The 23,488-nt window shown below is 47.1% G+C and overlaps 1 protein-coding gene across 5 annotated transcripts; it reads left to right on the top strand.

Annotated features, from left to right (window-relative positions):
* Positions 1-99: 99 nt before the first annotated feature.
* On the top strand, positions 100-17,142 carry ZNF235 (zinc finger protein 235). Of its 5 annotated transcripts, none has more exons than XM_084961022.1 (5): positions 100-154; positions 2,540-2,604; positions 5,503-5,626; positions 6,502-6,589; positions 14,249-17,142. In XM_084961022.1, the coding sequence occupies exon 5, from the start codon at positions 14,269-14,271 to the stop codon at positions 16,201-16,203; it is 1,935 nt and encodes a 644-aa protein (XP_084817148.1). In that variant the 5' UTR covers positions 100-154; positions 2,540-2,604; positions 5,503-5,626; positions 6,502-6,589; positions 14,249-14,268; the 3' UTR covers positions 16,204-17,142. The 5 variants fall into 5 exon arrangements, with proteins under 5 accessions (XP_084817148.1, XP_084817144.1, XP_084817145.1 ...); XM_084961018.1 differs by having other exon boundaries at positions 6,494-6,589; XM_084961019.1 differs by having other exon boundaries at positions 6,388-6,589.
* The last annotated feature ends 6,346 nt before the right edge of the window (positions 17,143-23,488 follow it).

Genomic DNA, 23,488 nt, shown 5'->3' with positions numbered 1-23,488 from the left:
GAACTTCATTCTGGGAAATGTAGTCCAGGTGATGCGTGGAATCCGAGGCGCTTCCGCTTGGAGATTCTGGGAAATGTAGTCCGGGAGCTGTGTGTAGCCGGAGGCACTTCCGCTCCGGGAAGGCGAGGTCAGCGCCGAGATTACTCCCAGTGAGGTGAGTTAACCCCGTGTCCCTGTGAGCCCTCCTTGTCTTCTCGGCCTCTGCGTGGAGCTAGTGGAGACCCAGTCCTCGCTCCTGGGGCAGGGAAGGCGGGGGCAGCGACCCCGGTGTGCATCCTCGCGGCGGACCTCCGGCGTCGGGGGTGGGCTCGCGTCCTGTATCGAGTTTGAGGGTCTCGGCGCTGTCCGCTCCCCCAGCCTCCCCGAACTTACCAGTTGACTCTCTTTTCTTGCGGCCAGTTGTTGGGCAGGTTACTTAATCTCTCTCTGTTTCCTCAGATTAGTTCTTTTCCAATAGTGCTCTTTTGAGAATTAAGTGAGATTGTATTTGAAAAGCTTAAAAACAGTGCCTAGTGTATGGTAGAACGTTGGGTATTACCACGAATTCCGTTATAACATTCAGGCGTCCTGTTGTTGGAAAGGTCCTGTGAGCCGGCATGCGGGTCGGAGGTCCAGCTCCAGTCCACTGTCCCTTCCCAGATGACTGATGTGTGGCTGTTCCTGGATTCCTGGACTCTTTCTAGATGCTTGTTTAGGAAGGACAGTTACCTTCAGCTAGATCCTGGGAGAAGTTCTCTGTGGTTTATCCCAGGCAGAGATGATTTCGATCACAGCTTTGCAGAGTGCCTGCAGTGTAATGAGGCCTGGAAAAAAAACAAAAAACCCCGAAACAAACAAAAATCCCATGTCGGTGTTGTTCATTTAAATGCAATCCGATTTCTTAGTCTTAACTTTTTTTTTTTTTTTTTTTTTTTTTTAATTTTTAGGGCCGTGCCCACAGCATATGGAGGTTCCCAGGCTAGGGGTCTAATCAGAGCTGTAGCTGCTGGCCTACGCCAGAGCCACTGCCGCAGCAATGCCAGATCCAAGTTGAGTCTGTGACCTACACCACAGCTCACGGCAATGCCGGAACCTTAACCCACTGATCAAGGCCAGGAATTGAACCTGCAACCTCATGGTTCCTAGTTGGATTGTTTCTGCTGCAACAGGAGGGGAACTCCAGTCTTAACTTTTTATTAGTCATTGTTTACCTTCGTGCATAGGGGCGAAAAAAACTTTGTTGTGCTCCTTCAGCTTCAGAACACATGCACGCAGTTATACCTATTAAAAGAAAAAAGTCCATGGCCATTTAACTTTTTTTTTTTTTTTTTTTTTGCCATTTCTAGGGTCGCTCCCATGGCATTTGGAGGTTCCCAGGCTAGGGGGTCCAATTGGAGCTGTAGCCACCAGCCTATGCCAGAGCCACAGCAATGCCAGATCCAAGCCACATCTGCAGCCTACACCCCAGCTCATGGCAACGCCGGGTCCCCAACACACTGAGCAAGGCCAGGGATCGAACCTGCAACCTCATGGTTCCTAGTCGGATTTGTTAACCACTGAGCCATGACGAGAACTCCATAACTTTCATTAATGACAGCACAAATGACCTGTGAGACCACCAGTCGGAATTAGACTTTTTGCCTGAGGGTAAGGGTAACTCAGGGGACAGAACAATTATCTTTCTTGAATTGTGTGTTTCTTAAGATTTGTTTTCTGTAAAACCTATTCGCAGAGGCAGTCTTAGGAATCAGAAGAGCATCTCCTTGTCTGAAGCTGCAGGAAGCAGGGAATACTGGCACCATTAGGCCCATTTGCAGGTGACAGGTGTGAGGCCCAGAGAGATGGATAACTTGCTCAAGGAGTTCTCTTGTGGCCGAGCAAGTTAAGGATCTGGCACTGTCACTGCAGCAGCTTGGGTCACTGCTGTGGTGCGAGGCCCGGGAACTTCTGCATGCCAGAATAATAATGTTAATAATAGCAGTAATAACTTGTTCAAGATTTATGCTACTAGTAAGTAGGAGTAATAATTAGAAAGTCTAGAATTTGGGCCTCATCAAGTTGTACTGCCTGTCTGCCTCTCATTTCTTCTGATAACCAGCCTCAGGAATAATCTGGGAGCTATGAGAAGCACTTGGGTTAGAAGTGTTTGTTGTTGTTGTTGTTGTTGTTTTGTCATTTTTAGCCCCCTCCCCATGGCATATGGGCCAGGGATCAGATGTGAACCACAGTCTCGACTTAAGCCGCAGCTGGGGCAATGCCAGATCCCTGACTTACTGTGCTGGACTGGGGATCAAACCCGCGTCCCAGGGGCTTCCAAGATGCTGCTGAACCCATTGCGCCACAGTAGGAGCTCCAGGGCTCTTGACTAATTGTTCATGCACTAAGGCAGCTGTCAAAGGGGCCCAGGGGAAGCTGGAATCCAGCCCCTGTTCTCACTGGGTTATGTCGTCACTGAGCTTGCCTAGAGAGAGGGCCCCCTCTTCCTGGTCACATGAAGTCCCATGTTGACAGGCAGCATTCCCGGCCCCTCTCTTATGGTGGCTTTCTTTCCCTTCCCCAGTTTTGCCTTCCCAGAACTCTGCCGTTCCCCGGAAGGAAGAGGGGGGGACAATGACCAAGTTCCAGGTAAGTCGGGCTTGCTTTTCTGTTTCTTAAAATGACATCTCCTCCCACAAAGACTGAACACATTTTTCTGTTCAGGAAGGTTAAAAGGGGACCAAAGGTACTTGAACTGTTGTGTGGCAAGCCCTTGCTTTTTATTGCCAAATAACGGTGTGAAAATTAATAGATTTTTTAAAAAAATTTATTAAAGTATAGTTGATTTACAGTGTTGTGTTCATTTCTGCTGTGATTCAGTTATACATGCATATATTATTTTTCATATCCGTTTCCATTATGATTTATCATAGGATACTGAATGTAGTTCCCTGTGCTATATAATAGGACCTTGTTGTTTATCCATTCAAAATTAATAGGTATTTTTGGAGTTCCCACTCTGGCATGGTGGCTTAATGGTCCAGCTTGTCTCTGTGGAGGCAGCAGTTCAATCCTTAGCCTAGCACAGTGGATTAAGGATTCGATGTTGCTTCGGTTGTGGCATAGGTTGCAGATCCGGGTTGGATTCAATCCCTGACTGGGGAGCTTCATAGGCAGCTGTGCTGGGCTAGGGATAGAACCTGGGCCACTATAGCGGGAACTCCTCGTGTTAGTATATTTTAAAGAGTCTGAAAAGTCTAGTAGCAGTAGGGACTTGCCTGGCATTTATCCCATGGAGCAGCTGTGTAAGGACACAGATGGTCTTATCTGCATTTTAACATGAACAGATTTGTGAGCGTTCAGATACCTGTTAAAATCCTCTCCGTCCCCAGCTGACAGGAAAGTTTCCACTGCCTGAGCCAGGACTTTCAAGTGTCCAGTGAGGATAAGTGGAGAGATCCAGACCAAGAGGCTACTCCATTTGGGGCCCCGAGGCCCCATTGTGTGTCTGGCTGGCTTGGCTGGTGGGTGGAGGACTCCAAAAATAACTCTGCCCCTCCCCTGGCTCCTTTTCTTAGTGCCTGTCTCTTCTTTGCCAGATGTGTCAACAAGTTATTAAATGCATAGAGGCCCAGGACTTCAGCCAAAACAATTGCAGAGATGAGCAAAGTCTTTACAGAAATTATTTTATGTTATTATTCTGTCTTTTTAGGGCCACACCCGAGGCATATGAAAGTTCCTGGGCTAGGGGTCGAATCTGAGCTGTAGCCACTGGCCTACACCACAGCCACAGCAACACTGGATCCCAGCCTCATCTGCAACCCTACACCACAGCTCACAGAAACACCGGATCCTTAACCCACAGAGCAAGGCCAGGGATCGAACTTTCATCCTCATGGATACTAATTGGGTTCATTACCGCTGAGCCACAACGAGAATCCGAGAAATAATTTTAATTTTCATAAAGGAGAACACCACATTCAAAGTCATGAGAAACTAGGAAACAGGAGTAGGGGGTGAGGGTGGGAATTTATGCCTGCTAGAAAAAGCTTAATCTTCTTTGTAAGACTCTTACTGATGCATAAGATACCTTAATAGAATCATAAGCAAAGGACATGAACAGGCACTACATGGGGAAAAATATCAAAAGAGCTGTTTTGATGAAATTAAATGGAAAATTTTAAAACCATTTTTTAATCACCAACTTACCCAAGATTTGGGGGTTTTTTTGTTTTTGTTTTTGTTTTGCTTTTTAGGGTCACACCCACAGCATATGGAAATTCCCAGGCTAGGGGTCAAGTCAGAACTGCAGCTGCTGGTCTGCACCAGCTCATGGCAATGTCAGATCCTTAATGCACTGGTTGATGCCAGGGATCGAACCCGCATCCTCATGGATGCTAGGTCGGGTTCGTTACCACTGAGCACGATGAAACTCCCAACTTACCCAAGACTTAAGGAGTGAGTTAATGTCCAATTTGGACCAGAGTATGGAGAATTGGACCACTTCTGCTCTGTTATGGGAAAAGTTAATTGGGAAAATTGCCGTTTTACTAGCAAAGGTGCATATGTCTTGACAGTGCCGTTGCCACTTCGTGGAACTTGTCCTCAGGAAATTACCAGACAGTTGGCTGAGGTCTATGTGAAAAAAAATTTGTTTTTTGGCAGCATTATTAAGTTTAAAATCTTGTTAGTGAATTACTGGGAATGGTTAAAATCTATTTTCACTTTGTTGAAATAGCATGCAGCCGTGAATAATGCTGACGGTAACAGTGCTGGCTGACGTGTATCGTGTACTTAGTATGTCTCAGGTACCGTCCTAAATCCTGGCATACGCTCATGTAATCCCCTCTAGTACCCTGGGAGATGTGCTCTTGTACAGATGGGGAAATCGAGGTATTGAGAAGCCAGGTGACGTGTCCAAGGTCCCACAGCTAGTAATGGATGGAGCCTTCGGGTGTGGACCGAGACAGTCAGTCTCCAAAGCCTTTCCTCTTAACTCTGACAGTGAATGAATACTCCTGCCATTGACAGATAGAGCACGTCCCTGAGACCGAACAAAGTCCTTACCTGCCCGCAGAGGAACTGAAGGCTGGTTAGGTTGGCAAGCATTGACACAGAGTGGTACTTGCCCAGTGAGAGGAGGACATGGGCACTGTTGAATACTGTGGGACTTGGGTCAAAATTTGACTTGGGTAAAATTTCTTACAAAATTTGGTACTTTGGAATTTTAAACGTGTGTATGCCGTCGTGTAACAATGACAGTTCTAGAGACGCAGCTACATAAAGGACCAGTTTGCATGTACAGAAGACTTTTAAAGTTTATCTTTTCATTCCTTCCTCCATCCCACCCAGCATCTCTGGTGTGATGGTGGAAGAGGAAGCAGAGACAATCGCCTTAAAAAAAAAAAAGAAAAAGAGAGAGAGTTGTTCAGGCCGCTTAAACCTGAAACATTTGCCCGCATGTCTCCTTCACCTTCTCAGGGCTGCCCCCACCCCAGGGGCGCTCGGTTGGCAGATTGAGGCTACATGTGTTTGCTGTCCTAGCAGGCAGTGACCTTCACGGATGTGTGTGTGGTCTTTACGGAGGAGGAGCTGGGGCTGCTGGACCTTGCCCAGAGGAAGCTGTACCGGGACGTGATGCTGGAGAACTTCCAGAACCTTCTCTCAGTGGGTGAGGATGGGCGCCCTGTGATTTGGCTTCATCCCCTTGGGCAGAGTTTCCCAACCTCTGCACTACTGACATTTGGGGCCAGGGATTTCTTGGTCGTGGGGAGCCTGCAGCATGCAAAAGGACCCCAAGCAGGAATTGAACCTGCATCAGGGCAGTGACAACACAGGATCCTAGGTCACCAGGGATCTCAAGGTTTTAGGACCCCTGAGAGACCAGAGTTTTCCAATCCCTTTGGAAAATAAAGGCAAGATGTTTCTAGTCTTCGTTCCAAGGCAAGTGTTTGTCTTTCATAAACAACTGTGAAGGAACAGCAGAGCTTGGCTGCACCTGGTTCCTTATTTCACCTCCTTTTTTTTAATCCCAAACTCGCTCCCCCCCTTTCGCATTATATCTCTTTGAAACTTCTGGGTTCCCATCATTGGTGGGTCATGAAATTAATTTAGCAAGTGGCATCAGCGTCCTTGTAACAATGTAGAATAAAGTAGCAGCTTGAGCCCCTTAACAAAGCTGGTGCACATTGTAACAACTGCAGCTGCTTGCAGCAGAGTGCATCAGACCCAGGCAGAGGAGGTGATGACAGCAGACTTTGGAGAGACTTGGGTCTTTTAATCTTTTTTTTTTTTTTACCAACTTTTTAAGAAAAAATGTTATGGAAGTATAGTTGATTTATAGCATTAGTTGATTTACAGCATTGCATGTATTACTTAATTATTAATCATTAATCTTATTTCTAATGAGATGAAACATCTCTCTTACCATAGGTCTGATCAGAAATGTTCAGTAAACTTTGGGGAGGGGCGGAGCCTTCCATCCTGGACCTGGAACCAGGAGCGTTCGGTGCTTTTTCTTACCTTTGCCGTTTCGCAGGGCATCAGTCCTCCAAACCAGATGTGATAGCCCAGCTGGAGCGAGAGGAAAGGCTTTGGGGGACGGAGCTCCAAACCCAAAGAGGGAGGCTTGCAGGTGAGCACCTCGCCCCGTTATCCTGCTGTGCTCTGGATAACCTCACTCCTCTGCTTCAGGCCCTCCCCGACCCTCTTGCGAGAAAAGCCGGTTGTTAAGGGGCCCCTTCGCCAGGCCTCAGCCTCCTTCCCCCGCCCTCTTCCTCTGCCAGCCCCACCTCTTCCTCAAGTATGAGGATTAGGCTTCTGCGTGAGGACCTGGGCCGGCTCTTCTCTGGCTGGAAGGCTGCTGCCCCTCAAACCTCCAACCTGCCTCCTAGTCACTCTTGCCTTCACCCTCCAGTACCTGGTGTCTCCAGACTTATTAGCATTTATATATTTTTTAATTGTGGGAAAATATATGTAACAAAATTTATCATTTTAACTTTTTTTTTTTTTGTCTTTTTGGGGCCGCACCCGTGGCATATGGAGGTTCCCAGGCTAGGGGTCTAATCGGAGCTGTAGCCACTGGCCTACGCCACAGCCACAGCAACACCAGGTCCAAGCCACGTCTGCGACCTACATGACAGCTCCCAGCAGCGCTGGATCCTTGACCCTCTGAGCGAGGCCAGGGATCAAACCCAAAACCTCACGGTTCCTAGTCAGATTTGTTTCCGCTGAGCCATGATGGGAACTCCCATTTTTAACCATTTTTAAGTGTACAGCTCAGCGACACTACGTATATTCACTTGTTACAACCATCAACATTGTTCACCTCCAGAACCTGACCTCCCAAGATGAAACTCTCTCCCCTTAAGCGACTCCTCCCCTTACCCTCAGGCCCGAGTAATCACTGCTCCGCCTGCTGTCTCTGGATTTTGACTCTTCCCCGTGTACGCTATGAAAGGGGAACGGTGCAATATCTGTCTTTTGTGTCTGGCTTCTTTCTCTTAGCGTTCATATCTTTGAGACCACCCATGGTGCAACGTGTGTCAGAATTTCCTTAAGGCCGAATAGTACTGCATTATATGTATATAGAATAGTTTCTTCGTCTCTTGATGGACATTTGGGTTGTGTGCCCCTCTTGGCTATTGTGAATTGTGCTGCTGCGAATGTGGGTGTACAGATATGTTATAAAGCCTCTGCTTTCCATTCTTTGGTGTATATACCCAGTGAAGAAATGCTGGGTCATGTAATAATTCGTTCTCAATTTTTTGAGGAGCCGCTGTCCTGTGTTGTGTAGTGGCCGTACCATTTTCCATCCCCGCCCGGAAGGCTGAAGGCTTCCAGTTTGTAGCATTCGCTTTGGTTTTTGGTTTGCTTTTCATGTAAAATAGCCATCCTAATGGGTGTGAGGTGGTATCTCATTTTTGATTTGCATTTCTCTGATTAGTGATGTTCAGCATCTTTTCCTGTGCTTTATTGGCCATGTGTTTATTTTTGGAGAAATGTCTCTGCAAGTCCTCTGCTTATCTTTCAATCAGAGTGTTTCCTTTTGTTGTTTTGAAGAGTTCTTTGTATGTTTGGAGTATCAACCCCTGATCAGATGTTTTTAATTTTCATAAAGTTTTTAATTTCCGTAAAGTCAAATCTGCTTTTTGTTGTTGCCTTTACCTTGGGGTCCTAAGAAATCATGGCCAAATCCAAGGTCATACAGCTTTAACTGTTTTCTCCTAGGAGTTTTACAGTTTTCGCACTTATGTTTAAGTCTCTGATGCCTCTTGAATTGATTTGTGTATGTAGTGTAACGAAGGGTCTAACTTGATTCTTTCACATGTGAATATACAGTTTTCCCAGAACCATTTGTTGGAAAAGATAGTCCTTTGCCCATTGAATGGTCTGGGCACCCTCGTTAAAAGTTATTTAACCGTATATATTTATTTCTGGGCTCTCTGGTCTAGTCCTTTAGTCTGCATGAATGTCTCTCTACACTGTTTTGGTTACTGTGGCTTTATAATAAGTTTTAAAATCAGGGTGTGAGTCCTCTACTTTTGTCTAATTCTTCAAGATTGTTTTGGCTATTTGGGTTCCCTTGAGATTCGATATGGATATTGGGATGGGTTTTCTATTGTTGGAATTTTGAGATTGTATTGAATCTGTAGATCCCTTTGGGTAGCAGTGGCAAAATATTAAATCTCCCAGTCTATGAACATGAGGTGTCAATTCCATTTTTTTTTTTTTTTTTTAGTGTCTCTTTAATTTCTTTTATCAGTTTTGTTTTTTTGGTGTTTTTGTTTTTTGTAGTTTTCAGTGTATAAGTCTTTCACCTTTTTGGTTCATTCCTAAGTATTTTTTAAAATTTTATTATACTTACAGTTGTACAACCATTGTCACAACCCAGTTTTACAACATTTCCATCCCAAACCCCCAACCCATCTTGCCCCCCTCACCCCAACATGTCTCCTTTGGTACCCATAATTTTTTCAAAGTCTGTGAGTCAGTTTCTGTTCTGCAAAGAAGTTCATTGTATCCTTTTTTTCCCATTGTATCTTTTTTTACATTCTATATATAAGCGATAGCATATGATGATTGTGTCTCACTGTCTGACTTCACTTAGCATGATAATTTCTAGGTCCATCCATGTTGAAGCCAATGCCATTATTTCATTCTTTTTTATGGCCGGGTAATAATTCCATTGTGTATATATGTACCACATCTTCTTTATCTACTCCCCTGTCTGAGGCCATTTAGGTTGTTTCCATGTCTTGGCTATTGTATATAGTGCCTCAATGAACATTGGGGTGCATGTATCTTTTCGAGTCATGGTTTTCTCTGGATAGATGCCCAGGAGTGGGATTGCTGGCTCAAATGGTAATTTTATTTTTAGTTTTTTGAGGAATCTCCATACTGTTTTCCATAGTGGTTGCACCAATTTATATGCCTACCAATAGTATTAAGAGGGTTCCCTTTTCTCCACACCTTCTCCAGCATTTATTATTTGTAGACTTTTTGATGATGGCCATTCTGGCTGGTGTAAGGTGCTACTTCATAGTAGTTCTGGTTTTCATTTCTCTAATTAGTGATGTTGAACATCTTTTCACATACTTTTTGGTCATTTGTATATCTTAGGAGAATTGTCTGTTTAGATCTTGTGCCCATTTTTTGATGGGGTTGTTTGTGGGTTTTGGGGGGGGTTGTATTGAACTGCAGGAGGTGCTATATATTTTGCAGATCAATTCCTTGTTAGTCGCTTCATTTGCAAATATTTTCTCTCATTCTGTGGGTTTTATCATTTTGTTTAGGGTTTCCTTTGCTGTGCAAAAACTATTAAGTTTAATTAGGTCCCATTTTGTTTTTATTGTCATTACTCTAGGAGGTGGATCTGAGAAGATATTGCTGTGGTTTATGTCAGAGTGTTTGGCTTATGTTTTCCTCTAAGAGTTTCATAGTATCTGGTCTTACATTTAGGTCTTTAATACATTTTGAGTTTATTTTTGTGTATGGTGTTAGGGACTGTTCTAATTTCAATTGTTTACATGTGACTGTCCAGTTTTCCCAGCACCACTTATTGAAGGGACTGTCTTTTCTCCATTGTATATTCTTGCCTCCTTTGTCATAGATTAGTTGACTGTAGGTGCATGGGTTTAATTCTGGGCTTTCTATCCTCTTCCATTGATCTATAGTTTTGTGTTAGTACCATACCGTTTTGATGACTGTAACTTTATAGTGTGGTCTGAAGTTAAAAAAAAACAGGAACTCCTGGTTTTTCTCCTTAAAGTATCTTTAAGTGTTTTAGTTTGAAAATATTAAAGTAAAAAAGTAATGAAAAGAGTACAGCCTAGTCCACATACTTTCATACTGTCTCAATAGGTGTCATCTTTCTGTCGGTCCCCTTTTATTTATCCCCTGACCTTTGTTTTGGCTGGAGTGTGTCTCACAAGTCACCCATAGACACTTCAGTGTCTGCCCACAACAGGAACTCACCTACTGCCCTCTGCCGTGATCGGTATGGACACGTGTGTGTTTATTTCCACTTTGAGTTGTAGTCCAACATGGTGCTGTTTATTTTGCTGTCGACCTGCTTTGATCAGTGGGAACTCTTGCAGGTTGGCTCCTAGACCCAGGTCTCACCCCATCCTCCACAGATCAAGATAAATCCTGTTGGGCCACAAACTTCTTCCATGAGGTTGGCACCATGACAGGATTCGTTGGCAAGAACTGTCACCTGTGCCATTCAAGCAGATTTTCTTCTCCTCGCCTGAAACAAAAGTTACTCTAAATTTCAGAGGTTACCCCCTTAGCAGTGGCCAGGGTGGGGTGCGGATGTGGGCATAATCTCTGCAGGCCAGTGTAGGGCAAAGGGAAGAGAGGCTTTCACCTTTTAAAGTCTGGCTCTGATGTCATGGGCAGGAGTCTCCCTTTGACTTGGCGGTCCCCAGCATCGGTCTAAGACCAGGTGTCAGGCGGGGTCTCAGCTGTCGACGGATATCCAGGGTTCAGTTCCTCCGAGTTCCCAGCAGTTGTCAGGGGGCAGGAGCACTTGGAGGGGGGGGTCCCTTCGGATAAGGCTGGAGGGCTGTCTTCATTCTTTGTGATTCCAAGTGAGAGAGGTTGGAGAAAATTGGAAGCCTTCGTTTGGTGAGTCAGAACCAGATATTTGAGGAAACTAGAAAAATTCAGGGTCCAGTCCAGTTGACAGGTTTGTAACAAAACCTCCAAGACAGCAGGGCTAGAATCTAATATCTATAAACAAAAGTGTGAACAATTTTTTTTCTCACCATTACTCCCTCCCCTCATTTTTTTTTTTAACCAAAAGATGCTTGAAGTAAAATTTATGTATGTTAAACATGACCTGATTATTTCTATAAGCCTGGCAAGAAAGGTGATTGATTATATAATTTTTTTTTTTTTTTTTTTGGTTATGCTTGCAGCATGTAGAAGTTCCTGGGCCAGGGCTCGAACCCGAGCCCCAGCAGTGACAATGCTGAATCCTTAACTGCCAAGCCCCGAGGGAACTCCCATTATAGGTTCTTTTTTTAAGGCTGCTTTCCTGGAACCTTGTGAGCAAATCACCAGGTCACTTTTCTTCAAGCAGTTCCTTGAAGCTGAGCAGTCACATCTGAGTCTTTGCACATCTCTCAAATATGACATTCCAGTCAAAGCCTGGGTACCATAGCCAGTTTATTTTAAAATTTTAATTGAAGTATAGATGATTTACAATGTTAGTTTCTGCCATAGAGCAAAGTGATTCAGTTATATACACTTTTTTAAAAAATATTTTCCATTGTGGCTTAACCGTAGGACATTGAATATAGTTCCCTGGGCTCTACAGTGGGATCTTGTCTGACAGCTCACACCTGCTAACCCGACTCCCAGTCCGTCCCTTTCCTCTTGGCAACCACAAAGCTATTCTCTATGCCTGTGAGTCTCTTTCTGTTCTGTACATAGGTTCATTTGTGCTATATTTTGGATTCCATATATAAGTGGTATCATGTGGGATTTGTCTTTCTCATTCTGACTTACTTCAGTTAGTATGATCCTAGGTCCATCCATGCTGCTGCAAATGCCATGATTTCATTCTTTTTATGGCTGAGTACTATTCCGTTGTATATATGTACCCCATCTTCTTAATCCATTCATATGTCAGTGAACATTTAGTTGAGTCCATGTCTTGGCTCTTATGACTAGTTGGGAACATACAGGTATGTGTATTTTTCTGAGTTACATTTTCCTCTGGACATATGCCCAGGAGTGAGAGTGCTGGATCATATGGTAACTCTATCCTTAGTTTTCTGAGGAACCTCCATACTGTTTTCCATAGTGGCTGGACCAACATACATTCCCACCAGCAGTGTAGAGGGGGTTCCTTTTTCTCCACACCCTCTGCAGCATTTCTTATTTGTAGACTTTTCGATGATGGCTATTCTGACTAGTGTAGTTTTAATTTGTATTTCTCTAATAATTAGTGATGTCGAGCATTTTTTCATGTGCCTGTTGATAACCAGGGTTTGTCCTTGTATCCTGTTAGAAGGAGACGAGTTCTTACTGAACTTAGGCAAATAATAGTCTGACGAAAATAAGAAAAAAGAATACTCACTGAGACTTCCTGAATCCTGGAAGCGTCAGGTAGGGCAAAGTTGACGTTTCATCCTTGCTCACAAAGGTACATTTTATCAGATGGCTGTAAGTCAGGGCAGAGTTTTCCTTGGAGTTCCCTTGTGGTGCAGCAGGTTAAGGACCCGGCGTTGCCATTGCCGTGCCTTGGCTCACTGCTGTGGTGCAGGTTCATTCCCTGGCCCAGAAATGGGCACCTGCCTTGCGCGGGAGGGGGAGGTCTCCTTAAATGTGGAAAAGAAAGACATCAGAGCATCCTCAATTCCCAGCATCCCCAGTAATTAACACTTGCTCTGCCCGAATCTTCTTTTTCTGTTAGTTCTCTCGACCTTGCCTGATGACTGAGGCTGATGGGATAGTGATCATTCCAAGACATTTGCAAGGTTTTTGTGAAGGCTCGTGGGATTTGCCCAGTGAAGCGGGTGCCCTGATCACTGGAGACTGGGGAAGGTATACCCCAAGAGGGGAACACGTTCTTTAACGCTTTCTTTGCCCCCGTGAGGGCCTCGATCTTGCAGCAGGGAACAGCTGTAACCTCTTGGGAAAACATTCATACTGACAAGCCCTAGTGTGTGGCTCTTGAAAGAAGTCCAGCTGCCTGAATGTTCAAAGGTTCCAGAAAGAGGAGGTCTGAAGCCTCCAGGGACAAAGATCATTTTTCCTAAGTGCATGATGGTGGGTGAAGGAATGCAGAAACTAGAAAATGGGGATTTTATTTCATGCCTTGATAGACCCTTACACATTTGTAATTGTTACATCTGTTTGCTATATTGACCCTTTTGTCATTAAATGTCCTCTATTTTATCATGTCTTTTGTCTGTTTAGCCCTTCAAGCTTTCTTTAGGCATTGCATGGTATAGTCCCATGTTAGGTCTTTCTCTAGCCTTTTTCCTTTTTTTTTTTTTTTTTTTTTTTTCCTCCTAAGGGCTGCACCTGTGGACATGGGAGTTCCCAGGCTAGGGGTAGAATTGGAGCTGCAGCTGCCGGCCTATGCCACAGCCACGGCAACTCGGGATCCTTAACCCAACGAGCAAGGCCAGGGGTTGAACCCGAGTCCTCATGGATACTAGTTGGGTTCATTACTGCTGAGCCATGAGGGAAATCCTAGCCTTTTTCTTTCGGTTACTTGGCTTTAAAACACATCCCTTGTTGACGGCTGTAGGTGGTTCTTGCTTTCTGTCTTCTGCCTTTTGATTTCAGGGGAGTCCATTTCCACATCACAGTTGCTGAAACAGGTGTATTTACATTTACTTTTCTGGCGGGGCATCTCATCTGTTTTGTTCATCACTGTCCTTTTCCACATTCTTTTGGGTAAATCAGGTGTTTTTAGTATTACTTTCATGACTCTTGGCTTCTAGCCGACACCTTAGGGTCCAGGCCCTTGACTTTCCCCTGTCTGCATCCTTACGAGATCTGCCAGGGATGGGGGCAGACCTCACGCTGGGATCCAACCTGTGTCACGGAACCTGCTCTGCCACCAGCAAACTCCTGGCTTTTCTGGATTCCGTGTTCTCTTGGTTTCTTCAGACCTTTGACTTTTTCAGAACTCTTAAGTCGTTTTCCCTCGTCTCTGGTTGTTAATCTCATGTTTCCATGGGGGAAGCAAGGGCGCTGAGCTTCCTAATCCAGCATCGTGGTGATGTCACTCTCTCCATCCTTAATTCCTCATTCTCGTTTTCCTCTTCAGGAGGCAGGAATCAGAATGAGATGGAGACGCTTCCTGAGATGGCAGTAGGGTGCCTTTCGCTGGGAGAGCTTTCCTGCTGCCAAATCAAGACACATGTTGTGAGCGAATCAACCAAAAGTCAAAAAGACTCGGGGATAAATGTTCCAGGAACGAGGTCTCACTTGCCCGAACTACCTCGTTGCCCGGCAGGCGTCCCCCGTCAGGCTTGCACGGAGGCCAGCTGTCCTCTGGCTCTCAGGGAGCAGCGGTCCAGCTTTTCTGAAAACCGAGCATCTCCCGCCAGACGAGCGCCCGGCCCCTGTCGGAAACTCTGCCTGAACGGGGCCCAGAATTACCCGAGAGGCGGCGCGCAGACTCCAAGCCGGTGCACATGCTGCGCGTTTGCCCCGTGTGCCCACGTGCTCCGAGGCCTACCGCAGCGCCTCCAGGAGGAGCCGGCGCCCCCGAGAGAGACAGCGCACAGCGGCCGAGGGCCTGGCGGGGAGGCGGCCCGGGCGCCCCGCCTCGTGCAGCGCAGCCTGATGGCCGTGGGGCCGAACCCCTACCCATGCGACGAGCGCCAGAGAGGCTTCGGCGACCGCCCCGGCCTGGCAGCGCCTCCGCAGGCACCCCGGGGCGCGCCGGCCCCTCTGCGGCGGACGCAGGAGCGGGCCCTGCCCATCGCGCAGGGCATCCTCCCGGGCAAGAAGCGCTACTGGTGTCACGAGTGCGGAAAGGGCTTCAGCCAGAGCTCCAACCTGCAGACCCACCAGCGCGTGCACACGGGGGAGAAGCCCTATTCGTGCCACGAGTGCGGCAAGAGCTTCAACCAGACCTCGCACCTCTATGCCCACCTTCCCATCCACACCGGGGAGAAGCCCTACCGCTGCCAGAGCTGCGGGAAGGGCTTCAGCCGCAGCACAGACCTCAACATCCACTGCCGGGTGCACACGGGCGAGAAGCCGTACAAGTGCGAGGCGTGCGGCAAGGGCTTCACGCAGCGCTCCCACCTGCAGGCCCACGAGCGGATCCACACGGGCGAGAAGCCCTACACGTGCACCGACTGCGGGAAGCGCTTCAGCTGCAGCTCCAACCTCCACACCCACCAGCGGGTCCACACGGAGGAGAAGCCCTACAAGTGTGAGCAGTGCGGCAAGTGCTTCAGCCTGAGCTTCAACCTCCACAGCCACCGGCGGGTCCACACCGGCGAGAAGCCCTACAAGTGCGAGGAGTGCGGCAAGGGCTTCAGCTCCGCCTCGAGCTTCCAGAGCCACCAGAGGGTCCACACCGGAGAGAAGCCCTTTCGGTGCAGCGTGTGCGGGAAGGGCTTCAGCCAGAGCTCGTATTTCCAGGCCCATCAGAGAGTCCACACCGGGGAGAAGCCCTACAAGTGCGAGGTGTGTGGGAAGCGCTTCAACTGGAGCTTGAATCTTCACAACCACCAGAGGGTCCACACGGGGGAGAAGCCCTACAAATGTGAGGAGTGCGGGAAGGGCTTCAGTCAGGCCTCGAACCTTCAGGCGCATCAGAGCGTCCACACCGGAGAGAAGCCTTTCAAATGTGACGCGTGTCAGAAGCGCTTCAGCCAGGCCTCCCATCTCCAGGCCCATCAGAGAGTCCACACCGGAGAGAAACCCTACACGTGTGAGACGTGCGGGAAGGCCTTCAGCCAGAGGTCCAACCTGCAGGTCCATCAGATCATTCACACGGGAGAAAAGCCCTTCAAATGCGAGGCCTGCGGCAAGGAGTTCAGCTGGAGCGCAGGGCTCAGCGCCCACCAGCGGGTGCACACGGGCGAGAAGCCCTACATGTGTCAGCAGTGCGGGAAGGGCTTCAGCCAGGCCTCGCATTTTCACACGCATCAGAGGGTCCACACCGGAGAGAGACCTTACATCTGCGACATCTGCTGCAAGGGCTTCAGCCAGAGGTCCCACCTCGTTTACCATCAGAGGGTCCACGCCGGAGGGAATCTGTAGAAGTGGCAGGCGGGGAATGGGCTGCAGGGAGAATTCCTATCATCGCCTCCCTCAGAAGGTCCGCGCTGGTCAGCGGGACACGTGCCTTCCAGAGTCGGAACCTTCCCGGCGCCATCACAGGACGGAAGTTCTAGAGAATGCCGTCCTTGCGGGATTCAGTTGGGAGGCAAACTCTTGGCAAATGTAGGATTTCACAGCAGAGAGAAGACCTATGCACACAGCCAGGGGTTGTCCGCACACCCCAGTTCTCAGGATGGCAGCACAAGAGGAAGGGAGCCTCTCCATGAAGGTTAGGAGGCACAGGCAGGACCGTAACAAAAGGGTATTGATGGACCAACAGCAGGTGTCAGCGACAGCGAAACCTCCACGTGGGGAGGGCTAGGGGTTTTTTGTTTGTTTGTTTGTTTGTTTGTTTGTTTTAACCACTGAATCTCTACTGTGTAGAACTGCGCTGGGCTCCTAATAGGTGCCTGGCCATTACTGAATCAAGTGGAGAAAAATCGCTCTACTTAGGACAAATATTTGAAAATTCTAGTCCGTTCCCTCTCCTAAATTCATGACACATGCAAACAAAGTCCTGTGAGTTGCCTTAATAAGATGAATTCCAGGAGATGTATTAATTGAAGCACAAAAGGTCACGTCATAGCGCCGTCCACACGAGCAGAGTCGGGGACGAGAATTGCGCGTGGCTGGCAGCCTCCTTCCAGCCTCGGTTCCATGGACAGTATTATCCATGGCGTGCAGCTTGCTATTTGGTAACATGAGTTCGTATTTTATAGACTGAAAAATACTGGGTTTTTTAAAAAAAATTAACCTGATACCTTCCTGCAGTTTGTATGATGGGAAATTTAGAACCCTGATCCATTAAGGGAGGGTTTTACTGTTAAAAGTAGTTACTAATGACAAAAGGTTTCCTAGTAAACTTGAATTGTTAACTAATTGGTTTTTCATTATTTCCATTCAGGCATAGGTCACATTGCCTCCCCGCCCCGCCCCCGCGGGGGGCCCCCCCTTTTTTTTGTTTTTTTTTGTTTTTGGCCACCCTGCCGCATGTGGAGTTCCGGGGCCGGGGGTCTGATCTGGGCCACATTGTGACCTACACTGCAGCTGCGGCAATGTGGGACCCTTTGACCCACCGTACAAGGCCAGGGCTTGAACCTGTGTCCTGGCACTGCAGAGACACCCCGATCCCACTGCACCACAGCAGCAACTCCACACTGTCCTCACTCTGCCTCGTCCTCAGCCAGGCCTCTAGTCAAGAGCTTTGGCAGGAATCAAGGATGTTAGTTTTGTCCCACTCCACCCTAAAATGGGGTAGGGTAGAAGGATACCTGTTGGCTTTTTAAAATAATTTTTATTTCTTTCCATTATACCTGTTGGATTTTGATTGAGATTTCTTTCAAGGGAGCAATTTAGATTAATTGGCACACGCGTACACCTGGCATTGTGTGTTCATCACCTCTTAGTAGGAGTGAACGACGTTAGCCAGTCACTGTGTCTCCAAATCTGACCTGGCAAATCCTAGCCTCAGGGGTTTGGCTGTAGGCGACTATAGCAGGAATAAGGATTGGGAGCTCCCCCGGTGGTGCAGCAGGTTAAGGATCCAGTGTTGTTACTGCAGAGGCTCAGGTCACTGCTGTGGTGCAAGTTCAATCCCTGGCCCAGGACTCCCAGAGGCCACAGGCACAGCCAAAAAAAAAAAGGTAAGAAGGATTGTACACAAAGATATTTATACTGAATTCAAAAACAAAAGTATCAGCATAAATATATTCTAACATAATCATGAAAAACATGATACAGACAGTGTTCCCATTGTGGCGCAGTAGAAACGAATCCGACTAGTAACCATGAGGTTTCAGGTTCCATCCCTGGCCTCGCTCAATGGGTTAAGCATCTGGTATTGCTGTGAGCTGTGGTGTAGGTTGCAGACGCAGCTCAGATCCCATGTGACTGTGGCTGTGGCGTAGGCTGGCAGTTGCAGCTCCAATTCGACCCTAGCCTGGGAACCTCCATATGCTATGGGTATAGCCCTTAAAAGCAAAAAAAAAAAAAAAAGATAACAGATGTATAATGACAGGGAAAGAACTGTCATTTGTGAAAAAACTAGGTTAGAGCCTTCCTGGCCTGATCAAGAAATAAAAGCTTTTGCCCCTGAGGGTGTGATTAGTGGTAATAGGTGGAAGAATACTGGTTAATACGCTACCTGGTTTACTCTGGCCAAGAGGGTTGATTTTTCTTTACCTTTCTGAAAATTTACGGTGACCATTATCTATTTTATCAAAGCAATAAAACTAGGACAAAAATTACTGCATGAAAATCCCTTACAGCTAAATCTTACTGCTTTATCTCAGGCCGTGAGACCCTGTGTTGTGGATATTTGTCAAAGGACGCCCCTGATGGCATTATGGGTGGCAGCACACTTTGCATTCATCAGTGGGATTTGACAAAATAACTCCTGTTGTTTCCATTTGGTGGAATACTATGCAGAATCAAGTGAGAAAGTTTGGTTTTGGCCATGCCCCCAGCATGAGAAAGTTCTTGAGCCGGGGATCAAACCAGCGCCGCAGCAGTGACAACCTTGGATCCTTCACCCAATGAGCTACCAGGGAACTCCAAGAAAAGGTAAGTTCAAAGTTAATGATATTGGTGGATACAGAACCATGTATCCTTTGAGTGTCTAATGCAATGAGTCAGATCTGTTTATCCAGTACCTGCACCGAAAACCCAAACTGCCCTGGCACGGGGCTTCCAAGTCTACATGGCCCTCAGCATGACCACTTGATACCACGTGGTGGCTCAACATCTGCCAAGAAAAGCCAGCGGAAGTACTGTGGCCTTTGCTGATGTATATAATCTTGGAAGTAACAGACCATCTGCTGCAATCAGTCTGTTGAAATGGTCAGAAAAGCTTATCCAGGAGCTCCCATCATGGCTCAGAGGTTAACGAACCCGCCTAGTATCCATGAGGATGCGGGTTCGATCCCTGGCCTCCCTCAGTGGGTTAAGGATCTGGTGTTAGCTGTTGTGTAGGTCACAGACACAACTTGGATCTGGTGTTGCTGTGACTGTGGTGTTGGCCGGCAGCTACAGCTCCAATTCAACCCTTGGCCTGGGTAGTTCCATAGGCTGCTGGGAGGGCCTTAAAAAGACAAAAAAAGAAAAAAAGCCTATTCAGGAGCAAGGGGAGGGAACATGGACTCCACCTCTTCATGAGAGGAGTGTCAGAATTTGTAAACTTTTGTTTTTTGATTTTGCTTTTCAGGGCTGCACCCACGGCATACAGAGGTTCCCAGGCTAAGGGTTGAATCACAGCTACAGCTGCCAGCCTATACCACAGCCACACGGGCTCCAAGCTGTATCTGTCACCTACACCACAGCTGCGGGCAGTGCTGGATCCCTAACCCACTGAGCGAGGCCAAGGATCGAACCCACATCTTCGTGGATGCTAGTCAGGTTCGTTACCACTGAGCCACGACAGGAACTGCTGTAAATGTATTTTAAGACTTATTATGCATTGCTGTAACATTTTCTAATCACTTTACTCAAATACCACAGTTTCTCACTATGTATTTGTAGTATTTCCCCCCATTTCCTCATCTAATCTTAAGACATGTCCCACCCATTCCACATCATTCTTTTGTTGTCCAGGAAATCGGAATCATCACAACCTTCACTCACTAGGGCTTGTTTGTTTTACGGCCGCACCTGTGGCACACGAAAGTTCCCAGGCCAGGGGTAGAATCTGAGCCATGGTTTCGACCTACGCCACCACTGTGGCAACGCCACCTCCTTAACCCACTGCCCTGGGCTGGGGATCGAACCCACAACTCTGCAGCTACCTGAGCTGCTGCAGTTGGATTCTTAACCCGCCGTGCCACAGCAGGAACTCCTTTACGTAGTAGTTGTAGCATTCATGGATATTCTCCATCAACTACTGTGTGATCGAAGAGGGTGACCTTCTTGCTCCATCCTGCCTTCTGTATTTAGCAGTGGACTTTCTACAGTTAGAAGAGCTTCCCCTCCCCCTCAAGTGTCTCTATCATCGGCATGAACGATTGTTTTCTGGTGCAATAAGAGTAGGTTTATTCTGTAGGTTGTCTGCTACAGCCATGGATTCTATAGAGCCCTGAATCCTTGGAGCGGGGAAACCATGATCTGGGTGCTGTATGTTCTCATTGGTACTGGGATAGGTGTGTGTGTGTGTGTGTGTCTGTCTGGGATAGCAGTGTGTGTGTCTGCAAAATGTGATACCTTCCATTTCGATAACTGTTGCTGCTTTTTTTTGGGCCACACCTGTGGCCTATGCACGTCCCTTGGCCAGAGATTAAACCCGCACCACCGCTGTGGCAGTGCTGCCTCCTTCAGCCACTGCGCCACAGGGGAACCTCCCCACTTTGCTCAGTGTTTCTGTCTAGTCTCCCCCTCGTCCATGTTTACTTCTTTCTCCAGTTGTCAAATTGGCTCCCAGTCAATCTGTTTACTATTTGTTGAGTCCTCCAGTGTGAGGCAAGTAGTTTTGAGGTAGCCAAACAATGTCACTGCAAGAAACAAACCTGGCCGTGCTCAGGAACTTTTCTACAGGCCTTTCTCTCGTTAGATGAAATATACATGGACCAAGTACTTTGTTTAAAAGTTACTTCACCTAGTTCTTTTTTTTAAAATCCCCATTCAACCCAATCATGTGATTCACTTGAAATTAAAAAGTGTTTGTTTTTTTATCTATATTCTCCATCAGGTTCCCTTCTCCCCTATCTTTTGATTTACAACAATTGGGAAGTGGATTAAATTAGGATTAAACAATAATTCCACCAGTACGCTAATGTATTTCCTTGATTTCCCTAGATAAAGTTTACCTCCTTGGGAATTCTCGTCATCCTCAGTGGAAACTAATCTAACTAGCATCCATGAGGATGCAGGTTCGATCCCTGGCCTCGCTCAGTGGGTTAAGGATCCAGCATTGCTGTGAGCTGTGGTGCAGGCTGCAGACACAGCTTGAATCCTGTGTTATTGTGGCTGTGGTGTAGGCTGGCAGCCGCAGCTCCTATTCAACCCCTAGGCTGGGAACTTCCATCTACCATATGCTTTATGCGAAGCACAAAAAGAAAATTCCAAAATTCTTGGGATTTGAAAAAGTAATTCAGATTTTGGAGATTGACCAGTTTGCTAGAATAAGTTATCCATGAAACATTTCATGAGCTGGCATGAGATAATTGGGAAACAGCTTATGGGGATAGACATGGATGTAAACAAGTGACTGTATATGAAGAATGTGATAACAACGAGGATTTTTTCTTTTTATGGCCACAACTGTGGCATATGGAAGTGTGGCTGCCTTCTCTGTCCTCAGCCATATAAGGCAGAGGACACTTAAATTTATCAAGCCAATACAGAGTGAATTGAATTGCAATTTGAGTTGCCAACCACAGGTAAGAAAGCATTTTCAGTCTCAGTCCAATTGAGCTCAATTAAGTACCTCATAAAAATATTTTAAGAAATCAGTACTTGGTAGGAACATTAGAATCTAATTTCTTCCATATTATCACTGCCAGTGTCCAGGATACAATCCAGAGTAACTGGATAGATGAAAGAAAAGGGAAAACATAACCCATTCTCAAGAGAAAAGAGAGGAGTGGAGAGCATCCCCCAAATGACCCACATGTTGGAGTGAGGCAGCGATTTTTGAAAGCTGCTCTGACCACACTTAAAATGTAAAGAGATAGTTACTCGAGGCAGGATCAAAATGGCGGAGGACTGAGACGTGGCCTCCCCTCCCACAAACTCCTCAAAAAAAGCAAAAAACAAACCCATCTACATGTAGACTGATTTGCATAGAACATTTCCTGAACACTGGCAGACCTTGAACCTCCTTAAAAGGGCAAGAAACCCTCCATCTAACTGGGTAGAACAAAAGGAGGAAAAGAGGGAAAGGAGTAGGGACAGGACTAGCTCTCCTGAGAGGGGAGCTGTGAAAGAGGAGAGGCACCCCCTGACTGATGGGGTGATCAGCAGAGATGGAGGGACTGCAAAGCCTCAGAGACGAGTTCAGCCGCTGGAGGGAGGAGGGCAAAGCAGAGAGCCAGCTGCATGGACCACTGCTACCACCTCCCAGGACACCACGGCCTGAGACACTCGGAAGGGGCTGGGCACCGAGACTCAGGCTCTGGAGGTCAGTTGCGGGATGAGGACTAGGGTTGGGGACAACCTGAAGGGCGAGGGAGAGGAGCGCCCCAGCCAAGTGAACCCGGGAGAGGGTCTGGGCCCACAGGAAAAGCAAGGCGCCTTTGTAGGGGCAGATTGGCATAGGAGTATCTTTCTCTGTGCACTCAAAGGGTGGGGCTAGGGGTGGTAGGTGCCTCTTGCACAAGCCTCTCGGTCTAAGCACAATGGAGAGCCTCTTGGGTGGTCTACAGAGGGTGGGGGCAAACTGTCATCTCAGATGTTAGAGGGGGGCATGGGCCATCACCACTAGGGGTCCGTGGACAGGCACCCCCACTGGCCCCAGTCAGCTCAGAGGTCTGCAAAAAGGAGGGCCCTGCAAGCCAAGCACCACCCGTTGTTGCTCTCCCCTGGGAATGCACACACCCTGCTGAGGCCCCTGCCAAATTCTCCACGTGCTGCCTACACCTGCCTGAGCATCACTGTCACTTCCCAGAGCCCTGCAACTAGGAGCAGCCTGCACCACCTTCCTGCAGGTCCTTGCCACTGAAAAGGGCCCAGCAAGCAGGCACTGGCTACTCACCCTGCCCATTGCCTTCATCTCCCTGGAAGCACATGCAGCCCCCTATCAAGGGGTTAACAGCCTGCACACACTGAGGAAAGAGACAGCAAGCATCCAAAAATAGCAGCCCTGATGCCAAAAATAAATGGTAAGCCCTCATAGAATACCCAGGGGCACTCTCGCATACCAATAGCCCTCCAAGACTATAGTAACTGGTTTCCCTAAACACACAGAATAAGAAAAATATAAACAAAATGAAGCAGCTCAGGAACCATTCCCAGTTAAAAGCACAGGAGAATTCACCTGAAGGAGCAAACAATGAAACAGACCTGTGCAGTCTAACAGACACAGAGTTCAAAAGGAAATAGTGAAAATACTGAAGGAATTAAGAGTGACTATGAAAGAATTGAGTGGACATGAACAGAAATGCAGATTACTTTAGAAAGGAACTAGAAAACATAAAGAGGAGCCAAGAAAAAATAGAAAATTCATTTGCAGAGACACAAGCTGAGTTAAAAGCACAGAAGAGGAGACTGCATAATGCAAAGGAATGAATTAGTGACCTGT

This window comes from Sus scrofa, chromosome 6, assembly GCF_054392235.1.
Source record: "Sus scrofa isolate SSC_HxYL_T2T_F1_AM1 chromosome 6, Sscrofa_HxYL_maternal_Yorkshire_Landrace_v2.0, whole genome shotgun sequence".
In the NCBI taxonomy this organism is placed as follows: Eukaryota; Metazoa; Chordata; class Mammalia; order Artiodactyla; family Suidae; genus Sus; species Sus scrofa.
Note: the sequence above shows the minus strand (reverse complement) of the source record. Positions and strands in the feature narration are given on the sequence as shown.